Source organism: Lampetra planeri, chromosome 34 (genome assembly GCF_965212315.1).
Source record: "Lampetra planeri chromosome 34, kcLamPlan1.2.h2, whole genome shotgun sequence".
In the NCBI taxonomy this organism is placed as follows: Eukaryota; Metazoa; Chordata; class Hyperoartia; order Petromyzontiformes; family Petromyzontidae; genus Lampetra; species Lampetra planeri.
In genome coordinates this window covers 3,091,147-3,113,250 of record NC_136140.1, presented here as the reverse complement: position 1 = coordinate 3,113,250, position 22,104 = coordinate 3,091,147, and the positions used below count along the sequence as shown (strand labels likewise).

Sequence of the window (22,104 nt, the reverse complement as noted above, 5' to 3'; positions counted from 1 at the left end):
CAGGGTTCGCATGAACCAATTTTGCACAACATAAACAAAATACATGTTATAGACCCGTATATGCGTGATTCTATGAGCACATATCCCGAACGTGACAATCACTGTCCGTGTACGAACGATCCATCGCTACGTACGCGTTGTTTACCCCTTGGCAGTTCCACAAATTAGGTTATCACGCAGTTAACATTTTAATAGCTTCCCAAAAACATCAATGAATGTGGATTGTTGTTTTGCGAGCATGAGTTAACGGTTTTGATAGATACATGAAAGTGAATGCCCCTTCGCAATCCCAGAGTGGATGACAAATACGCTTGTTGGTGTGCGTCTGACACCGTGGTATTTTGAAAGCGCCTCTCCCTTACCAAGAATGGGGGGCAAAAACATTATTTCTGAATGGCATCATTTCTATTTGATTGACATACTGTACCCATGTAAAAAGCCAGCAGTGTGATTGTTCTAATGAATACGCACATCCTGTACGTATGTTGAACTTAATTTGTACCGCACGGAGCCAACCGTGCTAATTGGAGGTGCGGGGGAAGGACAACAAACGAAATACAAAAGGCAGTTCTCAAGAAGATTTTCAATTTAGATTTAAAAGTGCACAGCTCCAGTGGCTTCTTAATACTAAAGTGTCTAATGTAGTGTTCTTCTCAACGTTTCAGAAGGGGTGTGCCACTTTGGAAAATTCGGTCACAGTTCCTATGATCACTGTTTCATTGCTTTTATGGCTTTATTTTGGTGATTTTTGAAAAGTTTTTCGGTTTGGCCATGTTTGTTAGTTGCAGTACAGAGTTAGACTGATGGCCTTAATCTAAGTTGTCTTGTGGTTGTTGTTGTTTGACTTGCATCCCACTGGGATTTTTGCACACAGTGTTGGTGTACGGTGCTTTTTCTGCAATATTTTGCTGTCTTTTCTTGGATTTTCTGTTTGCACATAGTCACTTTAAGATGTTTTCTTGTTCATGTTTTTGTTTTTTTGTTTGTTGCGGTTGCACCCGATTCAAGACCCGAATGGCTCACTGGGCTATACCTAATAAATGAAACTTGAAACTTGAAACACATTTGAAACCATTGGGTTTGACAGCACCATGATGGGCGGTGTTTTCACATTTGTGTATTGTTGGGAGGCCGTACATCAGGGGCCACCAGGGGCTTCCAGTGGCCTGCAGACCTTGCGACGAAGAACGCTGATCCAATGTGCACGTCCGTAATCTTTAACGAACCCCCCGCGGTATCCGCCCCCCACCCCCCCCCCCCCAGTGCCGTGGGCAGTTGTGGCTTACCGGGTTATCAGGATGGCCGTGTCGTGGTGGAGAGGGTGGCTGTCGTCCAGTAAGTTCCGGCCCTGCTGCCACAAGCAGAAGTTGCGGAGCGTCGTCTCGGCGTTGAAGGAGATCGATGGGCCATCCTGTAATGAGACACAAGTATTGACGGGACCATTTAATCCCAGAGATGATTTCAGACCAGACTCTGACTCGTATACCAATGCAAACGGCTTAAATATCAATACATTCAACACTTTCTGTAAAACATAAGGAACTGGTCAGGCAGGAGAGTATGGTGTGGTGATGTCACGTGACATGCAAAAGCATTGTGGGAAGACTGGTCCTTAAGTCACAATTTTACCTTCAGGTGTACATACATCACAATTTGTGTGTATCGTTACGCATATTGGCTGTTAAAATCTACAAAAGTCAAGAAATAGGTTTTTAAAATAATTTTATTATCTATATGCAATGGAAATATTTGATGACAAAATTGTGAATAATGGAAAGATTCTTAAAAAAATACTGCATATATTTTTTCAGAAACAATAGTGAAAACGACTTGAAAATGAAACTCTCTGAAACAATTTACCAACATGTTAGTCTTTATAGTCTTAGGATAATATTTATCGCACTTGAATGTGATTTCATACAAATTTAGGATTACTGGGCTGAAACACAAGATGAGTGATCCCATTCGCCCATTATAAACTAATTGACTGCCTCGCATAAAAAAAAAACACAATTTAACAACTCAAACATTTATCATTTCATTTCAGTTTATTTATACAACCCGAGCATAATTATACGTCATGATCACTTACAACAACAGACCATTCGGTGACTTCATCTAACGTAAGGGCCTTCTATTTTCTCTGGCCGGGGTCCCGACACGTGGGCTTGGAAATCGCCGCCATTAATTTAAAAACCCCATCGCGTTAAGTAGGGCCAACCCGCAGAGACTTGGCAGCCACCACGACGAGCCGTGACGCCGAGTGCCCGGCTCAATGTGAACACGGCGGCACGATGGCGATCGCCACTGACCTTGTCGTCTTGAACGATGACCAATTTCACGAGGACGATGTTGATTTGATTACCGATGCTTGAGTCTTTGAAGATGGCGGCCACCTTCGAAAAAACAACAACCAAAAGCAAAGCAATCACAGGGCGTAACTCGTTTTCTTGCAAACTTGTGCACGCTTACGAATATGCATTCCGCTATCTGGTCCCACGCTAGATTGTCAAAGTTTATAAAGTGGCAGCCCTGTAATGTCTTGCTCGTGCCACTGATGGCAGGAAAGGGCCTCCACCAGAGTGAGTTCTGGGTAACCCCCTCTGGATGGTATTTTGGCCTAAATCTTTCAGGCTGGCCAAGATATCTCAGAAGAAATAGGGGCACCCACATTTGACCCCACCTGCGATATGGAACCGGTGAACTCTGAAATATTCCCTACTAAATATAATGACTATTCATTATATGCCCAAAAAATGTAAGATTTCATATCATACGGATTAGCCAAACACCAGTGAGGTCAAAAACATATTTCCACACCAACAACCGTTTGTCTATACGTATTTAACTATACACTATTCCTTCTATTTTATCAGGTAAGGCCCACTGAGCTCTGTATCTCTTTTTTAGAAGTGACCTGGCCACAAACGATAGCCCAACGAAATGGCTACTCACAGGGAAATTTCTGACAGCCAAATACTTTAAAAGTTTGTATTTAATAACCACAATAAATTAAGTGTCTTCTCGGTGGAATGATGGCCCAGTGGTTAGTGATCTGTGCTTCGAACATGGACACCTGTGCTCGATACCCGGTTATGTTGAACATCCACGCGGAGTGATATCTGAGCCAGCGTTGGCGAAGTATAGTCAAACAGCCTCCCGTAAATAATTCGGCATGGCTTACGCAGCCTTCGTCAGACAGTGGATCGATAAAACGTCCGCAAATTATCATCGGTATACATTTCTTTTATACCCAACCGTTTAAAAAAGACGAAGACGAAAAAAGCTTCCCTGTATAAAATTCTGCAGAAAGCGATAAATACGAACGCGTCTGCACACATTGTGCGAGGCACGTTGCATCACTTGTGATTTAGCAATTGTATCTGGCCCTGCCTTGGCCACCCACTTTTTCGGAAAGGCGCTTTGTGCGCGCGAGCGAAACCTCATACGGCGCAGCGACGCAGCGCACAATGCAGCCGCTTGTTGGGTGGGCATTAGGGGCTATAATTAGGTTTACAGTATTCATACACAACTCTCCGTGTCGTGCCATTTCCCTGAACCCCCCCCCGCCTCCATGCCACACACCCTCACCCACGTTCACTACCAGAGCCAGTCCCCCGCTTTGCCCCCCCCTCCCCTCTCCATCCTCAATGCAGCACAATAACTGCCCACCCACAACTCTGGTCAAAAGCCACCCCCTCGTTCCCTTCCCCGTCTCCATTTTTGCAAGGAATGCAATTGGCAATGGTGATACAAAGACCCCACCAAAGCAAACCAGGGAGCAACAGAAAATATGTCATTGGCAGACAAGGCGCATGATGTAAGCGTGTCATGGGCAGCAGGGAACACGACGAGACCGTCAATAGGAATACTTAGAGAAAGGAAAGTTAGAGATCTTGGACATTTAATGAGAAAACAGGAGACTGAAAATAACATGTTTTGGACTGGACACATGTTATTTTTATTTGCATGATGTTTTAAGTATCCCTTCATGGAAAGTTTCACAGTGGGGTTTTCATGGATGGACTTGGTCCAGGAGAGGAATGTAGAGTTTCCAGCACTGGCTCAAGACAGGCAGTAAACTGGAGATGTTTGCTGTGTCGTGCTCATCCGACTCTTATTTCTTATACCACTTTGACTTTGAATCTTTAATTTGTGGGAATTGTAACGTTTTTTTTCACTTATAGGATTATAAGATTAATTGGATTAAAATTTCAATAAAATTATCATAAATAGGCCCGATCTCATTACACCTCAGTATCTAAGCAGGCTTGAGCATGGTTAGTGGGTGGCCATTGGGGCTTTCCAGGTAGCGAATTGCAGTGCTCAGTCATCCCTCGTATCCATGGGTTTAATCTGCGTACTCTGAGTTTCCTCCTGGGTTTTCTCCCACATGAAGCTGAGCACTCATTAACGTTACCGCCCAAACATCCAAATCCAGAACCATTCGACTGCTATTAAAAGCCACGGCACCTGCACACAATTTGCTTACGCTCGCAGATCATGTCACAGGTTGTGAAAAAAATCAACTTCTCAGCTTATAAAGAAGGCACACTCTACCCCCAATGGCCTGTAAACACTAGCGGACAAGAGATACAAAAGCCCCTTAATAATCTCCCGGTTGGGTAAGCGTGCTTAGCACTGAGCTGCACAGTTGACAGTTGCCAAAGAACCGCTCCGTGCCACCGTGGTTTTGGCAGGACTCTTTGCCCTAATCACGCTCGGAGCACCTTCGTGCGTTCCCATCCCACACGCCACTCATCATTTATCCGACTTCCGCCCCAAAAGCCGGACGTCTCCAGGCCTCCCTCGCATCACAGCGCGTCTCTGGCACTCGCGCGCACGGACGCGTGCACACGTGCGCGGCGACCTGCAAATCCAGCTCTGCCAAAAGCAGTGCAGACCCATGCTGCTTGGACTGCAGAGCTCTGCGAAACCGTCCACTTGTAGTGAAGCGAAATTCTGATGCGCTACAAGACAACCACGGTGGACTTCCCACGAAGGGCTTCTTGCTTTCTGTGGACTCGAGAGGGTTGAAGGTTAAAGAGGAAGAGTTAACACCTGACCAGAATGTGAACTTGAAACATTCCGATTACTCACCGCACAAAGAATTGAAGGTCATAAAATGTTAGCCACCAAACCTTATTCTGAGATATTTACCTGTCATAGCTATGATATGGAAGTCAAGCAAGATATTTTCAGTGTGAGATAATGAAGCATGCATATTACAAATGCATCGCTATATATCTCTCTATTTACTAAACCGGTCACATCTGCACATTTTTAAAGAGTTTTTACTTTTTTGTTGGCATTATCTTTAAAACCCAGTCCACTGTTAGGTCGGGACAACAATCTTTATTGTCACATTCTCGTAAAACGTTTCGTTGTTATCGCCGCCAATATATCAGACTCCGTTTGTACTGTTATTATTATTTTATTCACAACAGTTAATCGCGTTACACGTGAGGCATGTGTGGGCGTGCGAGCTAGATTTTTGTTTTTCAAGGAGCTAGAGCATACTAATAGGGGTTTTCCCCTTTTTTCTGGCAACAAAACTGACACCTTTTGCAAGGAATCATGCTTACATTAACCACAATACTTGCAGTCAAATGCAAACAAAAAACAAGACTCTGAAAATTTATGCATTGTCTTTGAAACTGATTGGTCCACACCAGAGACGGCTTTCTTTGGAGCCTCGTCTCATATGATGTTCGACCAGATGACGCCAAAAGGCGCGTGCCCTAAAATAAACACCATATGATACGAGGCTCCAAAGAAAGCCGTCTCTGGTGTGGACCAATCAGTTTCAAAGACAATGCATAAATTATCAGAGTATTGTTTTTTGTTTGCATTTGACTGCAAGTATTGTGGATAATGTAAGCATGATTCCTTGCAAAAGGTGTCAGTTTTGTTGCCAGAAAAAAGGGGAAAACCCCTATTAGTATATTTTGGTACTGGCAAAGGAGGTCCCATGATGGGCTTGAGCACGTTCAAAAGGAGCGCACGTCAAGAGCAGTCGCGGGGCAGTTCCTCCGAGCTTACGGGGAAGCGGTGAGATTTGGAAGGAGAGAGCTTCTTCGCGAATCGCTTGGCTCGTGTCTGCGCGGACAAGGGGACTGCGCCAATACTTTGGGGGGGAATCGCGTCCACTCGAGACGTGTGGCCGTTCTGTAATGCGGCGGATTTATTTCTAGCTAAATAGACATGATTTAACCATACCGAATGTTTGCATAATCACACACGTGCTCGAATGCAGTATTATCACGGCTGTGATTTGACAAGACCACTAACGTGAAGTGAAATGTGTGGAATTGTAAAAAAAAAATCTTTTTTGGCCGTCAGAAATTGAAGAGTGGCCTTGTCCGCCAAACGCCGCCAAAAAAAAGCCATACCGTTGAGTTTGATAAATGAACGTGCACGTTTTAGCGTACTACGTGAAGCTCTGCGCATGCGGGTGTGATCCGCCAAGCACGGACACATAACTTGGCAATTCTAAACGGCCTGGCTCGTTTGCACATATCAGCCCTTATCACTTCTCACGGCCTGCATTTTGTTAGAAGATGCTATTTTGGCTTTAAAATCTTCTTTTTTTTACATCACACCTTGAAACAATCACGTGGCATTTTTAGCAGAGATGTTTTTCATGCCATCCTATGGTGATAACCCCCCCCCATGTTTGAAGCTACATCTAGCATCTCATTGCCAAACTGCTTCAAGCCAAAAAAGTGGTTAGCAGAGAATGGAGAAGATGTAGGTGCAGCCCCGCAACTCTTTGCTCACGCCACTGCTGGCGGAACGGCACCCACTGGAAGGCACTCTGAAAAGCCATTTCTCGAGGGTAGTTGGCCTACTATTCCACACTAGATTGAAAACGAATTTCTTTAGAACTGATTTTTGTATTTAGTTTGTCCTTACCCCGCACCTCCGATTAGCACGGTTGGCTACGTACAGAGCGAAAGAAGTTCCACATTCATACTTGCATTACCAGACTCTTAGAAGAGGTGGGAGTGCCCACGCCTGACCCCAACACATTTGACTTGCCGGTTGACTAACTGTGGCGCGCACATTTAAACTTCTTGGATGGACAAAACCGTGGAGATTTAAGGAACTTGTCCAATTTGTTTTTGTTACTGCACGATTTATTTACGTGTTTCGTTTTTATTGGGGAATTCCATTGTAATGAAATGACAAAAGCGTTGAATAAATGCGCAATTAAAATTAGCTCTTCGATGTCCAGCACCAAACTGATCCATAAGCACTATGATACATTCTCAAAACCAAAATGATAATATGTTAAATTTGTGTTACACAAGTTATGTCCAACGCTGTAATTCTACGGAACTGACCATGTGTATACAACATGTAGTAGAATATATAAATGAATGATTGTATTTTAAATTATTGTCATATGTAAGTTAGAAAGATTCCACCAAGCAAGCAGAGTGCAAAGCACAATTGACAACAGATATAATCTACAACATGCTCAAGCAAAGTGTGTTAAAAAAAAAAAACACGAATATCTGTTGTTCCCATTAAAATAGTTTTTGAGTTCATCGGTCTGTTATCCTCCCAGACAAACTTTTACAGAAGTATTTGTTTCAGCACACACGCGGATTTTGACTATCTGAGTCTCTTCAGAAAGCCAGGCGAGTTAAAGACATGCTGCTGTGTTGCCACAAGTTCCATAATACAAGTTTTTTGGGGTTAGCTCGTGTAAATATATAAAAGTGTGAATAAAACAGGAGGATTTCTCCACAAATCTGGATATTGTCTGATGAAGCTAGTTGTAATTATTGGCGAAACGTCGTACTCAGATTGTAAATCTTGTGGCTTTGCTCTCCAACACACCGGTGTGCTGTTCTAGTAACGAATTGGCACGTTCTGTTTACGTGACAGACCTTTACTAACTGGCTGTGTCGGGTGGTGGCGGGTTTAACGACACATTTATATATTTACGCGATCTAACCAAAAAAGAACCTGTATTATGGATTATCTTGATCGCGAAAGCCTACGCGTTAAACTTACCACGTGTTATTGGCAAGAGCACTCCACTTACGCAGTGGGAACCATCAGCGTGGAACAACAAGGCAACTGAAGGCTGTGCATATTATCGCGCTTGTGCTGTACGCCACACCGATGCGTTATCGGGTCGTACTGCGTATCGTGCGGTGTAAACAAAGACGGTCACTGCATAGCGCGCTTCCAGATGCGCTTCTGTAGCTGTCTAGAATGCTCTTCCTTCCGAGACTGGAGTACTGGCAGGGGACTTAGAAATGTAAATTGAAAACGTATTTCTTTCTAACTGCTTTTTGTCTCTAGTTTCCCCCCCACCTCCGATTGACATAGTTGGCTACGTACGGTGCGGATGAAGTTCATTGTTCGACGTTCCTGATGTGCGGAGTTCATGAAGAGTTCATGAAGAAGCTCCCAGCAGATGCAATGGACTGTCGGGAATCACGCCGAACAATGCACGGCACGACCTGAGATCACCTCGGAGAGCCGCAGGCTTTCATTAAAGTGTAAAAACGATAAAGATTGGCTCGTGGCCATCGGCGACCCTGAACCCATCTTGAGCTGGGAGACTCGTCGCATGCACCGCAAATAGAGGAGGAATATGTTTCAAATTACGACTGTAAATGTCAAGGATAGCAGCGCGTTGCAATGAGCGGGACCGGTCCCCGTGGGGCCACGTCACGCCGGGCGCTGTGACGTGGCCCCATCCTGAGTGGAGCGCCGCACGCATCGCTTGCGCCCGCCGCTGCTGAGCTCATTCGAAATAACTCCACGACGCCTCGCTATTTGAGTACGGGGCCTTGCAGTCTAATGCAAGGCCAGTGCACTCCAAATCCCTCGGTTCAAGGCCAGTGGTTATTTTGGGAGCATCCCCGCTAGCTGTGGCTTTTTTTTTGTTTTAGTTTCCAGACAGAAAGGCATCAGGGCCCTTCTTCGTAACTGCACCGCGGTAATGCTCCTGGGAAATCAGAGCTATTGTGTGTCGCCTAACCTATCTCATCTCCCCCCTTATCTTTAGTAAACTGTGAAAAGGATACCCGCTTGCTATAATTGTCCTCTGTAGCATTTGCAGTCACTTTGAAGTTCACTGTTCTCTTACTAACAGACGTGATCCGTGGCTTCGACTACTTTGCTTCATATAACGGTGAGTGGATGCTGCCCCGGTGTTAACGGTTGGCACACTCGACTCCGTGGTCCGGAGGTCGCCGGTTCGATCTCTCCAGTGCGGCAGCTGAAACGATGGGCGACTTCCTCAAATCTCCCCCTGCCCCGGTCTCAAATCTCCCCCCAGCAATACAACACAAATCTCCCCTTGCCCCTGTCTCAAATCTCCCCCCAGCAATACACCACAGTTCGTCGATTTGCAGGTCATGTGCGGTGAGGGCCAGGGTGGGTACTCCCACTCCTTTCAAGACCCTCCCAGAGGGACTCTCCCGGGGGCACATCAGTGAAGGGCAATTTTTGCCAGCAGTAGCACGAGTAAACACTTGCAGACCTGCACCTTTATCTATGCCAGGGGTGGGGAACCTTTTTTTTCTGCCAAGGGCTATGTGGATATTTATAACATTATTCGAGGGCCATACTAAATTATCAACTTAACAATTAGCCTGTTATATTTGGTAAAACATTTAATGAACTCACCCCTAATGCGATGGCTGGAACTGCTTCTCTTTGGTGAGGCGTGTGATGTTAGCTGGTATTGAAGATGTTGCTACTCGCAACTGCTTTTCCAGGTTTGCTCCTAGATTTATTAAATTTCGAGTCCCGCCTGCGGTTGCCTTGGCAGGGCCAGACCAAATGATTTTGCGGGGCCTTATATGGCCCGCTGGTCGGACGTTCCCCCACCCCTGATCTATGCCATCTCATGTAATGGTTAGTTAATGTACCGGTATGTAATTTTCTGTGTGCATGATAAATGGATCATAGGTTGAAGCTCGGCTAATTGGTTTCTTCCAGCCTGAGTAAAGATTCTGATTCTTCGAGCAGAAAGCTCCCAATGCTGCGAGTTCAACTTCCGGTCAGGATGGTCTCCACGCATCATCCATCCGAGGGTGAATAAAATTGACACAAACTTGTTCAGGAATAAATTGGAGGGAAGTTGACCACGATACCCATCACAGAGAGTTGTCACCCTGCCATGACAATGAGCAATTTCCACCAATGGATATTAATTGGCAAATATGGACGACAATGCCAGCACACAGTGGCAAACTCTCTCGTGAACGTCCACTATGATGCAGGCAGTGTCTGAGTTGACGGTTAATACACCACAGTATTAACCAGGGCAACCACTGGATTCGAATCGTGAATCTCACTTGTAATGGCATAGAAAGTGCATGTAAAATTCTCTATTTTAATACATCGTTCTATATATATTACTAACCCCACAGTATGGATTTTATGCTTACAATAATCTAAAACTGTGTAATAGGTTTACCCATTTCTGGCAATAAAACAGGTGTCAAGATGTTAAAACACCAAACTAATACTAAATAGTTTCTCCAAGTAAGTCCCACTGAGCTATGTAGCTCTTTTTCATAAGCGACCTGGCCACAAATGAAAGCTCAATGAAGTGGCTTATCATGTGGAACTTTAGAGTTGCCAAATGTGACTCTAAATGTGAAGGGAAAAACCAGATGACTCGGAAAACAATCCACATGACCATGGGGACAACATGAAAACTCCAAATATACAGGCCCTCTGGTTCGAGATAGCACCTCCTGTAAACAAGGCAAGGGAGTTAACTTCTCACCACCGTGAAGTCTCTACACACCACTCTCTACCAAGACAGTCCTTATTTTAGATACAAAATAATAAATGTGATTCATCTATCTATGAGAGCCTCCATGAGTTCCAAGGCTCTTATCAAGAGGGTCGTGCCTTGGGTTGTTTGTCAAATGAATGTTTAACGAACGATCTGCATTTGTAAACAAATCAGAGTGCCCAGAGAAAACCAACAATCAAAGGGGAGGTAACCTTCAAAGGTCTGCACAGATGGTCCACAGTTCTACTTATTGTACTGCCACCGCCCGGTAACCTCACAGCTCAGAGGGTTTGGAAATCTCAAAATGTGCGATCCACCAAAACCTTCGCCTCCAGCTCAGCTGAAGGGATGACACATTTTGCGGTAGCCGCGCGTGACGACCCGACCGAGCGACGTTACCATGGACATGAGCGTGAGGACGTAGTGCTCCAGCGACTCCCCGTGGTAGCGCACCATCTTCCTGTCGGCCACCACCATCACCTCCACGTGCCGGGGGTACGACAGGAACCGCTTGCGTCGCGCCCTGCTGGTACCCTCCCCCGGCCCGTGCCGGTCGCCCCCTCGACTCCGCCAATCGCCGCTGGTTCCGTTGGCCGCCATCGGAGGCCGGTCGCCCGCCGCGCCGGCATCGCCGCCTCTGCCCTCGCGTTCCGCTGCCCGTCCTTCCAGGTCGCGCCGGGCCCTCTTCAGGTCGTCGACCAGCGACGGGCCGCCAGCGGGCCACGGCCGAGATGCGTTCGTCGATCGATGGGCTGCGGCGGGGGAGGAAACGGACACGGCAGACGCCTCGCGGTGAATTGTTGTGGTCACGATTAAATTCGGAGACGTTTCATTGCTCAAACGAGCGATGAGCCCACGCGTTTCGATTTAGTGGCCCTGATCGGGTGGTGTAGATTCCACATTGCCATGGCAGGTGGTAGGTTCTCCATAGTATGACCACTATTGAGGTTGTATCAAGCCGATAGGGACGATAGGCCGGCTTAAACCCGAACCAGAATTAGAATCGACGACCCTCCAATTGTATTTTATATTACATACAATTATTGCAGAATATTATTAGGTCATCATCAGCAATGATCAATCCACTGCTGGATGAATGCCTCCCCAAGCCGCCGCTGACTCTCACAGTTCTGCGATGTGACAATGCCCCCAAATGCCTGTCCAGGAGCTGAATTAATCGCCCGATAAGCTGATTAATTTTGTACAGCCACACTTCTATTAATTGTACTCATTTCCATTTCAGCGTTTTATGACACACTAAACCTCGAGATAATAATCTTTGAACGATGCCGTACGTGACTCTATCACGTGCTGCACATCAAAGGTGCTACGAAGACCGACGCTTACATCCAGTGCCGTGAAACATTTATTAGCAATGCTGATTAAAAAAAAAAGTCACGTATAGAAACTCTGAGATGCATTCGTAACAATGTAAATCGCTGCCGGAATGCTTTCTTGTGACATCGTGCGACGCGGACACGGAGATCGGGGCTGAATGGGTCAGCGGAAGCTTTATCGGAATGCCATTCTCAACATTCCCCGAGAGCCACTTGTCTGTGCACACGTGAAGTCCTCGTCACGTGTGGTGCTCGGACCACCAAAACACAACCTGGCCATGAGAACACACCAACGAGGTGGACAAACTAAAAGCGTGTATAATTAACGTATCTAAGTCATCGTCTTGGTTCTTTCGGTAAAGTCACGTGACTTTACCGGTAAAGTCACGTGACTTTACTGAAAGAACCAAGAAGATGAATCCCTGCAGTCACGAAAGCTTTCAATCGAAAAGTATCTAAGTCATTTTATTATATTTCGTGACTTGCTTACCTGCTTTGCACTGCTTATCGTGTTTTGTTTGTACCGTTTGCTGTTGTAACTCGACTGACCCACCCATGCCGGACATCTGTGGGAAAGAGAGCTGCATAATTGCTCATCGGATTCCTCCTGCAGTCGAAATAGAGACGCTGATTCTGATCCTGATCCTGAAAGCGCACCAGCGGTAAGTCGCCGCCACAGTGCGCGTGTTTCCGCATTGCTGCAACCTTGTTGATGTACTGCCGCGTGCGTGCAGCTCCGGCCGTGGCCTGAGGGTGCCATTACCAGCACCATTGAGTCTTAGACGAACACAGCCTTAAGTGCTTTCTACTTTAACAACCCTTTCCTACTTCAAAGCCACAGTGTGGACAGAGCGAGAGAGACAAAGAGCGGGGAGAGTACAAAAAGGGGATCTACATTTTTTTTCTTTTTACAAGCCTAAGCCCACATTTGCTGTTTTTGCACAAATTGAGGTCCACAAAGACATCTTTTCTTTCCAGGATTGCCGGTATCATTCCCCCACGATAATAGGGCCACTGCCTGAGGTCAGCCTTGCGCAGCAGATAAACATCGCCAATTGTCGCACCGCAGCCGCGTGTCACTCTGCCTGGTGCCTGTGCAGCAGTCCCATTCACAACACCGGGTCGGTCCTGGCTCTTTGCTGCCGTATCGGTTCGCAGCAAACGGCGCCTTGTATGTATGTTTAACTTCTTTCGCACCTTACGCAGCCAACCACGCTAATCGGAGGGCCATGCAATCCAGAGGTGGCCGGCTCGATCCGATCTCTCGGCGTGGCAGTTGAAACAATGCTGCAAGTTTCTTAAAATCCCCCCCCACCACCACCACCAATCCCACCTGAAAGAGTAAGCCAAACATTGAACCCTTCTGCCAGCAGTGGCACGAGCAAGCAATTGCAGGGCTGCGCCTTTAACGTCTTGTCTGCCGTCTGCACCAATTATAAACAGCTCTCAGGAAGAAGTGGGGGGGGGAGGGCATACAAGCAAAAAGCACCCATCACGTGCCCCTTTGCAGGGCTTCTCACCTTTACCTTTACTTAGATCTATTACCTGTAATCCCGACCCCTTCCCCCACCCCACTTCTCTAAACCGAACGCGGAGACTGAGAGTCTTTTGTGGGGAAAGGCCAGGGGCGTTGCCTCTGTTGTTCCTGCAGTGCGTTGCAGCGGGCACCGGGCGTTGTGCAATCCGGTGCACGGCGGCCACGTGGTTCACATTTTGCGGAGAGATCCGGCAGCGCGCCGGCCCCAAGGTGCAACTCGTCTTCATATGGCGCTCGCTCAAGTGCACAAAAATAACCCCCCCCCCCCTGGTTTGACCAGAATGACTTAAAATAATTGACGATAACCCACTTAATGAAGACGTTTTCAGAACGATGTTTTTGTATACCGCTGCCAACACAGTCCCTTGTTTGTTTTATTTTGACTGTAAAGAAATTATGCAGACGATTTAGAAGAAATTATAAATTACGCTCACGTACGTAGCTTTATTTAACATGGATATAGATCAAATTTGGCAGAGCGGTGGTACCGTAGTTAGTGCCACTAGAACCTGTCGAACTGAGTTTGAATGCCAGCCTTGTCTAACCTCGGCGGCGGGCAATACCTGAGCTGGTCCCAGAGTGCTGCATTCACAAAGGTACTCCCGGCAAGTGCGGTGAAATATGGTTAAACGGCCCCTAGAGTCGAGGGGCGTGGGGAGGCCTTCATCCAGCAGGAAATTGAAAAGGGGGCTCCTTATTGATTTTTGGGACGGATCAAGCAATATATGACCCAAAAGTCAATTTTGAATCATAACACTTTTCTCAAAAGCCTACCTGTAAGAGGGCTGTAACTTTTTATTATTATGTTACATTTTGAATAGGACAATATCGTACATAGGAGCAATCCAACATAACTAATTAACGTACCATTCACTCGATTTTAAGTACAAAAATATATAATTTACAGTCCAAAGAAACTGAAATATTTTTTTCGTTTTAAATGTGACACCGTAAACAATACAATTTTCTGCAGAAATTACGTTTTCAATGCCTCTCCCTTGCTTAAGCGAGATGACATCAATGTCACCGCATGCCTTAGGCAACGTGTCGGGGCTCTGCTTATTATTATTATTATGACAGGAATTGTTAGAGCATGGAAGAGCACACGCTTTGACAAATTGATCAAATTCAGCGGACGCTTAACACAGTGCCCCAAGGATAATGGTTTCACCAAAGGAACACAGAAGGTAACGTGTTGTATTATCAACCTTCATAGCTAACACTTTGAGCCTACGTCACGTTTTGGAAACGAATACATTTCGTCTTATTTTAAATATATTTTTTTTAAACGCGAACCGTAACCATAAACCGCATGCTTCAACAATTCACACAAACCATATTAATCGTTGGAAGAAAAAAAATCCTGCGCGTCAAATATACTTCTACCATTTGTTTCTGAGCGAAAATAAACACGTATGAATGTTGCCAAAGATTTTTTTTTCTTCCTCTCATACAAGCGCACCGCCAGTTTCTTTTAATGAGCTGTAATATGGAAATAAATAAATATCTAACCACAAAAATGCGAGAGTCCTGGCATGTGAAAAGGAGAACCATAAAGCGGCCCTTGAGATAAAGTGACTTCCTCTGCCATTGTCTCTGGAGAGAAGGTCAAATTGTTAATTATTGGGAACAGCTCCTAGCCTAACCCCCCACCCACAAACCTACTGCCGAAAAACCCTGATAACCTTTTAGGCAAAGTGAGCCGACTCTACCCTAATGCCTGGGGGATATGGGTGCTCTGCAAACTTTCCCAGGGAAAATAAACGCACGGATACATTATTAAACAAACGTGCGAGAATCCCGGCAATAGGCCGTACATGTACAGGACATGAATCACATCACCCTTCGTTTGAATGCATTATGCAAGAACAATCGACAACTTTCCACATTTCCCGGAATTAAATTGGCCCTCCATGCTGTTTGAAACGCTCAACGAGGTATTGGCCAAAACTATTGAATGCAGGTTCCACCCAAAAATATATTTTGATTCTCAATGATTATAAGGATTAACGGTCATCTTAAATGGTATTATTTCAACGTGCTTTTATTCACCAACAAGCATAATTCCCAACAATTCCCAACATTGATTTGTAATGTTTAAGTTAATGCCATTCGTTACATGTTATTGAATATAACCGGGGATTAATTTCAACCACGTCTGTCTGGAGTAATTGACCCCAACAATATACCTGCAACCAGCACCGCACATCCAGTGAAAGCTATCCCTAGGCAAATAAATGTGTTCGGTAAAATGTAGGCATGAAGAGGCAGTAAATGATTACATTCATGAAATATATATCCTAGTGAACGAGTACATGATTAACTTTCAAAACATCCCCAAATTCAGTTTGAGAATACATTTTTTAAGTGTCATAAATACCCAGAGCATAGTACAAGATGGTGTCTTCATTAATCGAGCACGGGATGGTGCTCATCCCTTTAGCACCCTTAAAGTCAGTGATAGAAAGTCTTCATTCCTTTAGTGGGGGGTGAGACTTCCTTAGGACAACCACTTCTCACTTCCCCACAAATTGATACTGATTTTATCTACCCCGCAGAGAGATGAAAGGCTGAGTCGGCGCCTGACCCGCGTTTGAACTCCCAACCTCCAAACTGTGTGCCACGCACCCCGCTGATGTGTGGGGTGGAAAAATATTGAGGATAAATTATGAGCGAGCTATTTTAACGATTTTAGTTTTACTAGGCAAGGCCCATTGAGCGATATAGACCTTTTTCAGAAGTGACCAGGCCACAAACGATAGTTTATCACGTAAACATTTATAGCAGCCAAATACTCAAGAAGCACGTTGATTCTAAATTTGGAGGGAAAAAACAGAGGACCCTAAGAAAATCCACTAGATCACGTGGAGAAAACGCAAACTCAAAATATACAGCAGGCATCCGGGTCGGGATGGAACCAATGACCTCCTGTATTCCAGGCGAGGTAATTAACATCTCATCACCGTGGCACCCATAATTAAGAATGTTTTCTATCAAATAGTTTGTAAAGGTAAAGGTGCAGCCCTGCAATGTCTTGCTCACGCCACTGCTGTTGGAAGGGCCTTCACTTGAAGCAGCTAACGACGCCCTCTGAAGGCTATTGTGGCCTTGAGTTGGGAGTACTCACAATTCACCACGCAAGACTTGCCGACCAATTAATTGATAATGATGCACATTTGAGATATTTAACACGAAGTTCATAATGAAATAACAAATATTTAAACTAAAAAAACTTTTGCTGGTATATTTTATGGTTCCTTCAAACAACCATATTTGTATGCATTTTGAAGGCACTTTAGCTTCCATAAAAGTGTGCCATTTATTTGCTGTTAGTGTTTAATTAGAATCATGAATGAAAATATATGTGTGTGTGTACATAGTAATGCTGTGTGGAATTTTCTTGGCATGTTACACATCGGGTCACCTCGGACACAGTTATGCCCTTCCTTCTCTATGCTTGTGAATTGTCGACCCCTCTACCTGAACATAGTCACTGGATTGAAACATGCAGGCTGACCTGTCCATGATCTATCCTGAGTTTCACCAGGATGGATTGTGTGAGGAGCTCACAGATCCTTGAAACATCTGGACACAATCCCATCAGTGAGCTCCTCCGGCAGGCGAGGCTGCATTGTCTGGGTCATGTATGTGGCTTGCATGCCCACCCACCCAACAAATTTCTGTTTAGCTAAATGGGTGCGGCATGGGATAGATAAGAGATGTAGTATGGGAGGATTTGTGGCTGATAAGACTTTCAGATGACCGGTACCAGCGGTGTCAAATTCGACCACTGTGGAGGATGCTTATGAAGGATACTAATGGGCAGTAAAGGCAGTCATCCTCCAGCAATAACAGCTGGAAGAGCGACGCTCAGAACAACAAGCAGAGGACGAAGCCGCTAAAATATTGCTTGTGGGCAGAGTGGGGAGCATAGGCGTTGCATCTGCGATTCATCTCAGTCAGTTAACCCATAACATCTGAGTCTGTTCAATGACCTCCTGCCAGCGAACTCTTCAATACCTCATGTGGCCTCAAAGCGCACCAAACCTGACACAAGCACTGTGGTGACATCACCATCGCTCAGTGGCAAACGGAGGTTGTTGTTTGTGTGTAGAAATAATGAAAACAATTTACAGTGCTCTATCAACCGACTGTTGAAATAAAGTTTCCACATGCCGTCAATTGATTAATTCAATAAATGATGCAGTGAATACTATTGGATCGTGCAAATGTGTGAACCTATTAATGATTGTGTATACTTTGAGGTCACTTGCATACACAAATACACAACAAATATAATCCATTGCTGGTTTATGAGCATCGCATGCAGCATTCATTCCACCTCCTCGTTCACGATGCCACACCTCATTTAAACTGCTCCTGCCTGGAGACCATAAACGAGCCAATCCCCCGCGATTTTGGTGCAGGAATCCGAATTATCACGCGGGACACTTGTGCAATCCCATGGGGATTTTGAATTGACAGGGCAGCTCCTCCCACCGAGAGCAGGCACACACCCCCCAATGACACTTGCGATGGTTCTGTGGCTCTGATGCCCTAACCCTGCCCGGCCCAGTTGAACCCAATCCCAGTCACCATTGGCCCAAAACATCCTCATCAATACCACCGAGGGTGGAGGGGGGGTGCATAGAATATCTCGATCACAAATATATCTGATATCAATGCCACCATCGTGGCTTTACACGAGTAACAAGGTCATTAAAGAAAGGAAATTCTGTCTCTTTGATGTAGATATTGTTTCAGCAGCAGGCAGGCAATGGTGATATGAAACATCTGTGGAATACGAATATCAGGAACAGAATCAGAATCTTTACTTGGACTGGAGGATTCCGCTGAGCTATGAAGCTTTTACGTAATAGAGTTTGTTTTTTGGGTTAGATCGCGTAAATATATAAATGTGTCGTTAAAACCGCCACCACCCGACACAGCCAATTAGTAAGGTTTGTCACGTAAACAAAACATGCCAATGTATTACTAGTACAGCACACCGGTGTGTTGGAGAGACAAGCCACAACATTTCAAATCTGAGTACGACGTTTCACCAGTAATTACCACTAGCTTCACCAAAAACAGAATGAAGATCTTATTTTCCACAGATGTCTAGTATGAAGTGTGTCTATAAATCAGACAGCATGTGGCGAGCTAAGCTTTACGCTAACGGTGGACACTGGCAGCATTCCCAACCCCAGGTGGTTACCAATCGACCTCACTTGGCTCATGGGGCTACATAGTCCATACAGAGAGTGCGCGCGCAAAGAGCAGATTACGGGAGGTGGTGCCTCTGTGACCCTACCCACACCCCGCCCCTTGACCTGGAGAACCTGACCCCGGCACTCCGGCACCCACACCTTTGCCGAGGAGTATCCCGGGCGACCGACTGGGGGTTTATTTTATTAATGGGGGCGGCTCTTGCCGCCAAAACCCCGAAGTCACTTGTTCGCAACCTTAAGCGGTCCCATTAGCGGGGGTCGGGAGGCGGGGGGGGCTGGCGGGTGTGACGCTACTGTTCAAACGACCCCCGAGTGGCTGAGCACACAGTTGCGTCCTTTGTTAGGGGGGCAGGAGAGGGGTTAATGCAGTGGACCCGATGGAATTCTTTTTTCGTTGCGAGGCCGGTACACAAGGCCACCCAGAGACGTGGCCATTCGCAGTAGAATATGGAACAAAAAACTGAAAAACAAAAAAAATGCGTCAGAGAAACGTGAATGGATAGACGATTGGAGAGCCGCCGTTGAGACAAACGCAGCGGGTCGAGAAACTTGAGCAGGTTGATAATATCATCATCATCATCATCAGACAAACTTAATAGGAGCGGGGTTGAGCAGAACAGATGCCAACGAATGGAACGCTCCAATGATTACGCACGCCACGGAGATGGAGCGATGAATTCGGTTAATTCACGGCTCGGAACGGGAGCAGGGGGTTGAGTAGGCCAGAGCAGTGGCGAGTGTCAAGAGATGTGACGGACTGTTGAGAGAAGTGACCGTGCTTGGCAGGATGCATCACTCAATCTCTGTGCCCTCTGCTCCGAGGAAGGACAGCTGCCAAAAGGAGTCAGCCGAATGATGATTGTGGTTGGGTGTTTTTGCTGTTGCGTCCAGCGTAGTGTGCAGTGATGTTTGTTTTCTCTTGCCATTCATAACGAAGTCAAAATCACCGGTTCAAGTTCCGAGCTTTAACCTCACACATGCAAAATGCCTTGCTCTTTAACAAATAACATCTTTGCGAGCCGCCTGTTTTGTTGTTGTTGTAGCTGAGTGGCACTTTTGCTTCGGAGCGAGACGCTACGAGCCGACGTCTCGTCGTACCCACGTGTATCAGCACGTGACTGCACGAAAACGCACCCGTTGCCTATCGCACTTTTTTTTTTCTTCAAAATATAGGCTCCGGCATGCGAAGGCGAGTGAAACTTAACATTAAAGTGAGTGGAAACAAGTCGTTCGCCAAACGCTGGGGCATGTTTTGGTGGGGCCGCATCGAGATGTTGACGAGAGGCATATGCGTCATGTGGGGCCCATAAGGATCGCCGATTGTGCAATGTTGTGGAAAGCGAAAAAGGCATTTAATCAATCTTGTCCCAAAGACCCATTGACATGACTACTAGCGCCAACTAAAGGTACTCAAACACTTGTTTTCTTACAAACATAATTGTCTTAAAGTGCTGGTGCTTTCGGGAACATTGTTTTATCTCGAAATAACGTGAGCAGGCTGCCTTTCTATAATGGTTAGCACAGCGGGCTTGCAATCCAGAGGTCACCAGTTCAATTCGACCTCCCAACGTGGCAGCTAAAACGACGGTGCAAGTTTCTTAAAAATGCCCTCCTCTGTCCACAGAGCAGTGTGAATGAATGTAGCGCAGTGAATCAAGTGGCAGATCGTGTACAGCGGGGTAAAGTGTGGGTACCCCCACCTCTTCCGATACGTCTGGTCAGCGTGGAAGAGTAGGTCACGAATCTTCTACGTGGGCTGTCTAGATCTCCCTCTAGTGGAGAACCTTCTGCCAGCAGCATAACGTGCATACCTATGGGTTACTTAAAGGAGCCCATAGGATTCCACACATCCGATCAGCAAGGTTGGCTGCGTACAGTGCGAAAGAAGTTCAATATACATCGTTAATGGCCCACATTTTACAATTTCCTGCATTCAAATTCCTAATAGTGAAAATAAAAAAGATAAAAATGCATGACGCAGTGTAACTCTGTCTGGTATTGATGATTCATAGTTGCATCTTGATGGGCTCTCCACTGCTTGAAGAAGGCACATACATACAAAGACAAATATACCCTGTATAGCCTGTAACAGAATGTTGGAGCAAGTGCTGTTAGCGAGCACCTATGAAGGACGACACAGCACACGAGGGGATGGGTGGCCAACACCACTCATAAACACAACATAGATAAACACGCGCGCGTAGCGGACAAACACGTTGATGGAGTGGTGTTTGGCAGCCGACTTCCAATTTACCCGACTGATAATAGTGAGTGCGCGTTATTGCATTGCGAATCTGACGTGCGGCTGACATGCGACACGACATAACCCAAACGTAATTAACCTGTTCAACTCGCAAGACCATTCCACGAAAGAACACATTCCTGACACACGCGCGTGCACACACACAACACACACAACACACACAAGCACACCCAACTCTACTCTTGACAATCACAGCTGCTTCTCTAGGACAATATGGCTCAGAAATAGCCAGGTTCCAATGACAGTTATTAATGCATCTTGTGTTTACCAATGGCGTGTAATTAAATCCATTTTCTGGTGATGTAATCTTGTGGCTCTGATTCCTTCACAATGACAAATGGCCATAAACGTGAGGCTCCCAACACACATTACGCACGGAATGCAAAGTAATTGGAGCGGGGCTCCATTGGCCTACAGAAGAGCATTTCCCCCATTATGCCAATTACACGCATTCCAGGAGACGTTATGCAACAACCCGGCCGAAGGTTGGGTCTCCCTCAAGGTGTCCCACCACGAGGATTACCGTAGTGGCACGGGACACACCTGGGGTTTGCGGAGCGGCAAGCGTGAAGCGCATTGCAGGCCCCCACCCCACGCCTCATTTTCAGATTACGATCGACCCCCCCTTCGCTTAATGTCCCGAGCGAGCGAGCCTGTGTGTGGCCCCGACGCCATGCCCGGTTTACACAGGGTGGGTGGAACGCGCTAAAGAAAGAAAGCCCCTTTTTCAAATGCGTGGCCCAAGTTAAATGTCTGGAAATTATGGTGGCTGTGGCCTAACGCGCCGTCCCGTTCGCTTATCTGGGTCAAATCGGAGCCAAAACTAGCATCGCGTTGCTGTGGACAGAGGCGCCACCAGTCATGCCACCCCTTTGCTCGATTTCGCCGACACAAAAAGGTCGTTTCACCAGCTGCATTTGCTTAATTGTTTTCATCGGAGATCATCTTTGCCGCATTGC

The 22,104-nt window shown here is 46.0% G+C and overlaps 1 protein-coding gene across 1 annotated transcript in view; it reads right to left on the bottom strand.

Annotated features, from left to right (window-relative positions):
• LOC144730029 (A disintegrin and metalloproteinase with thrombospondin motifs 9-like) overlaps window positions 1-22,104 on the bottom strand; it is a 171,419-nt gene that overhangs the window by 102,204 nt on the left and 47,111 nt on the right. Inside the window, exons 4-6 of the mRNA XM_078610498.1 lie at window positions 11,177-11,529; window positions 2,313-2,396; window positions 1,287-1,411 (exon numbers count right to left, since the gene is read on the bottom strand). Coding sequence (XP_078466624.1) covers window positions 1,287-1,411; window positions 2,313-2,396; window positions 11,177-11,529 — 562 coding nt within the window. The remainder of the gene's footprint in view (window positions 1-1,286; window positions 1,412-2,312; window positions 2,397-11,176; window positions 11,530-22,104) is intronic.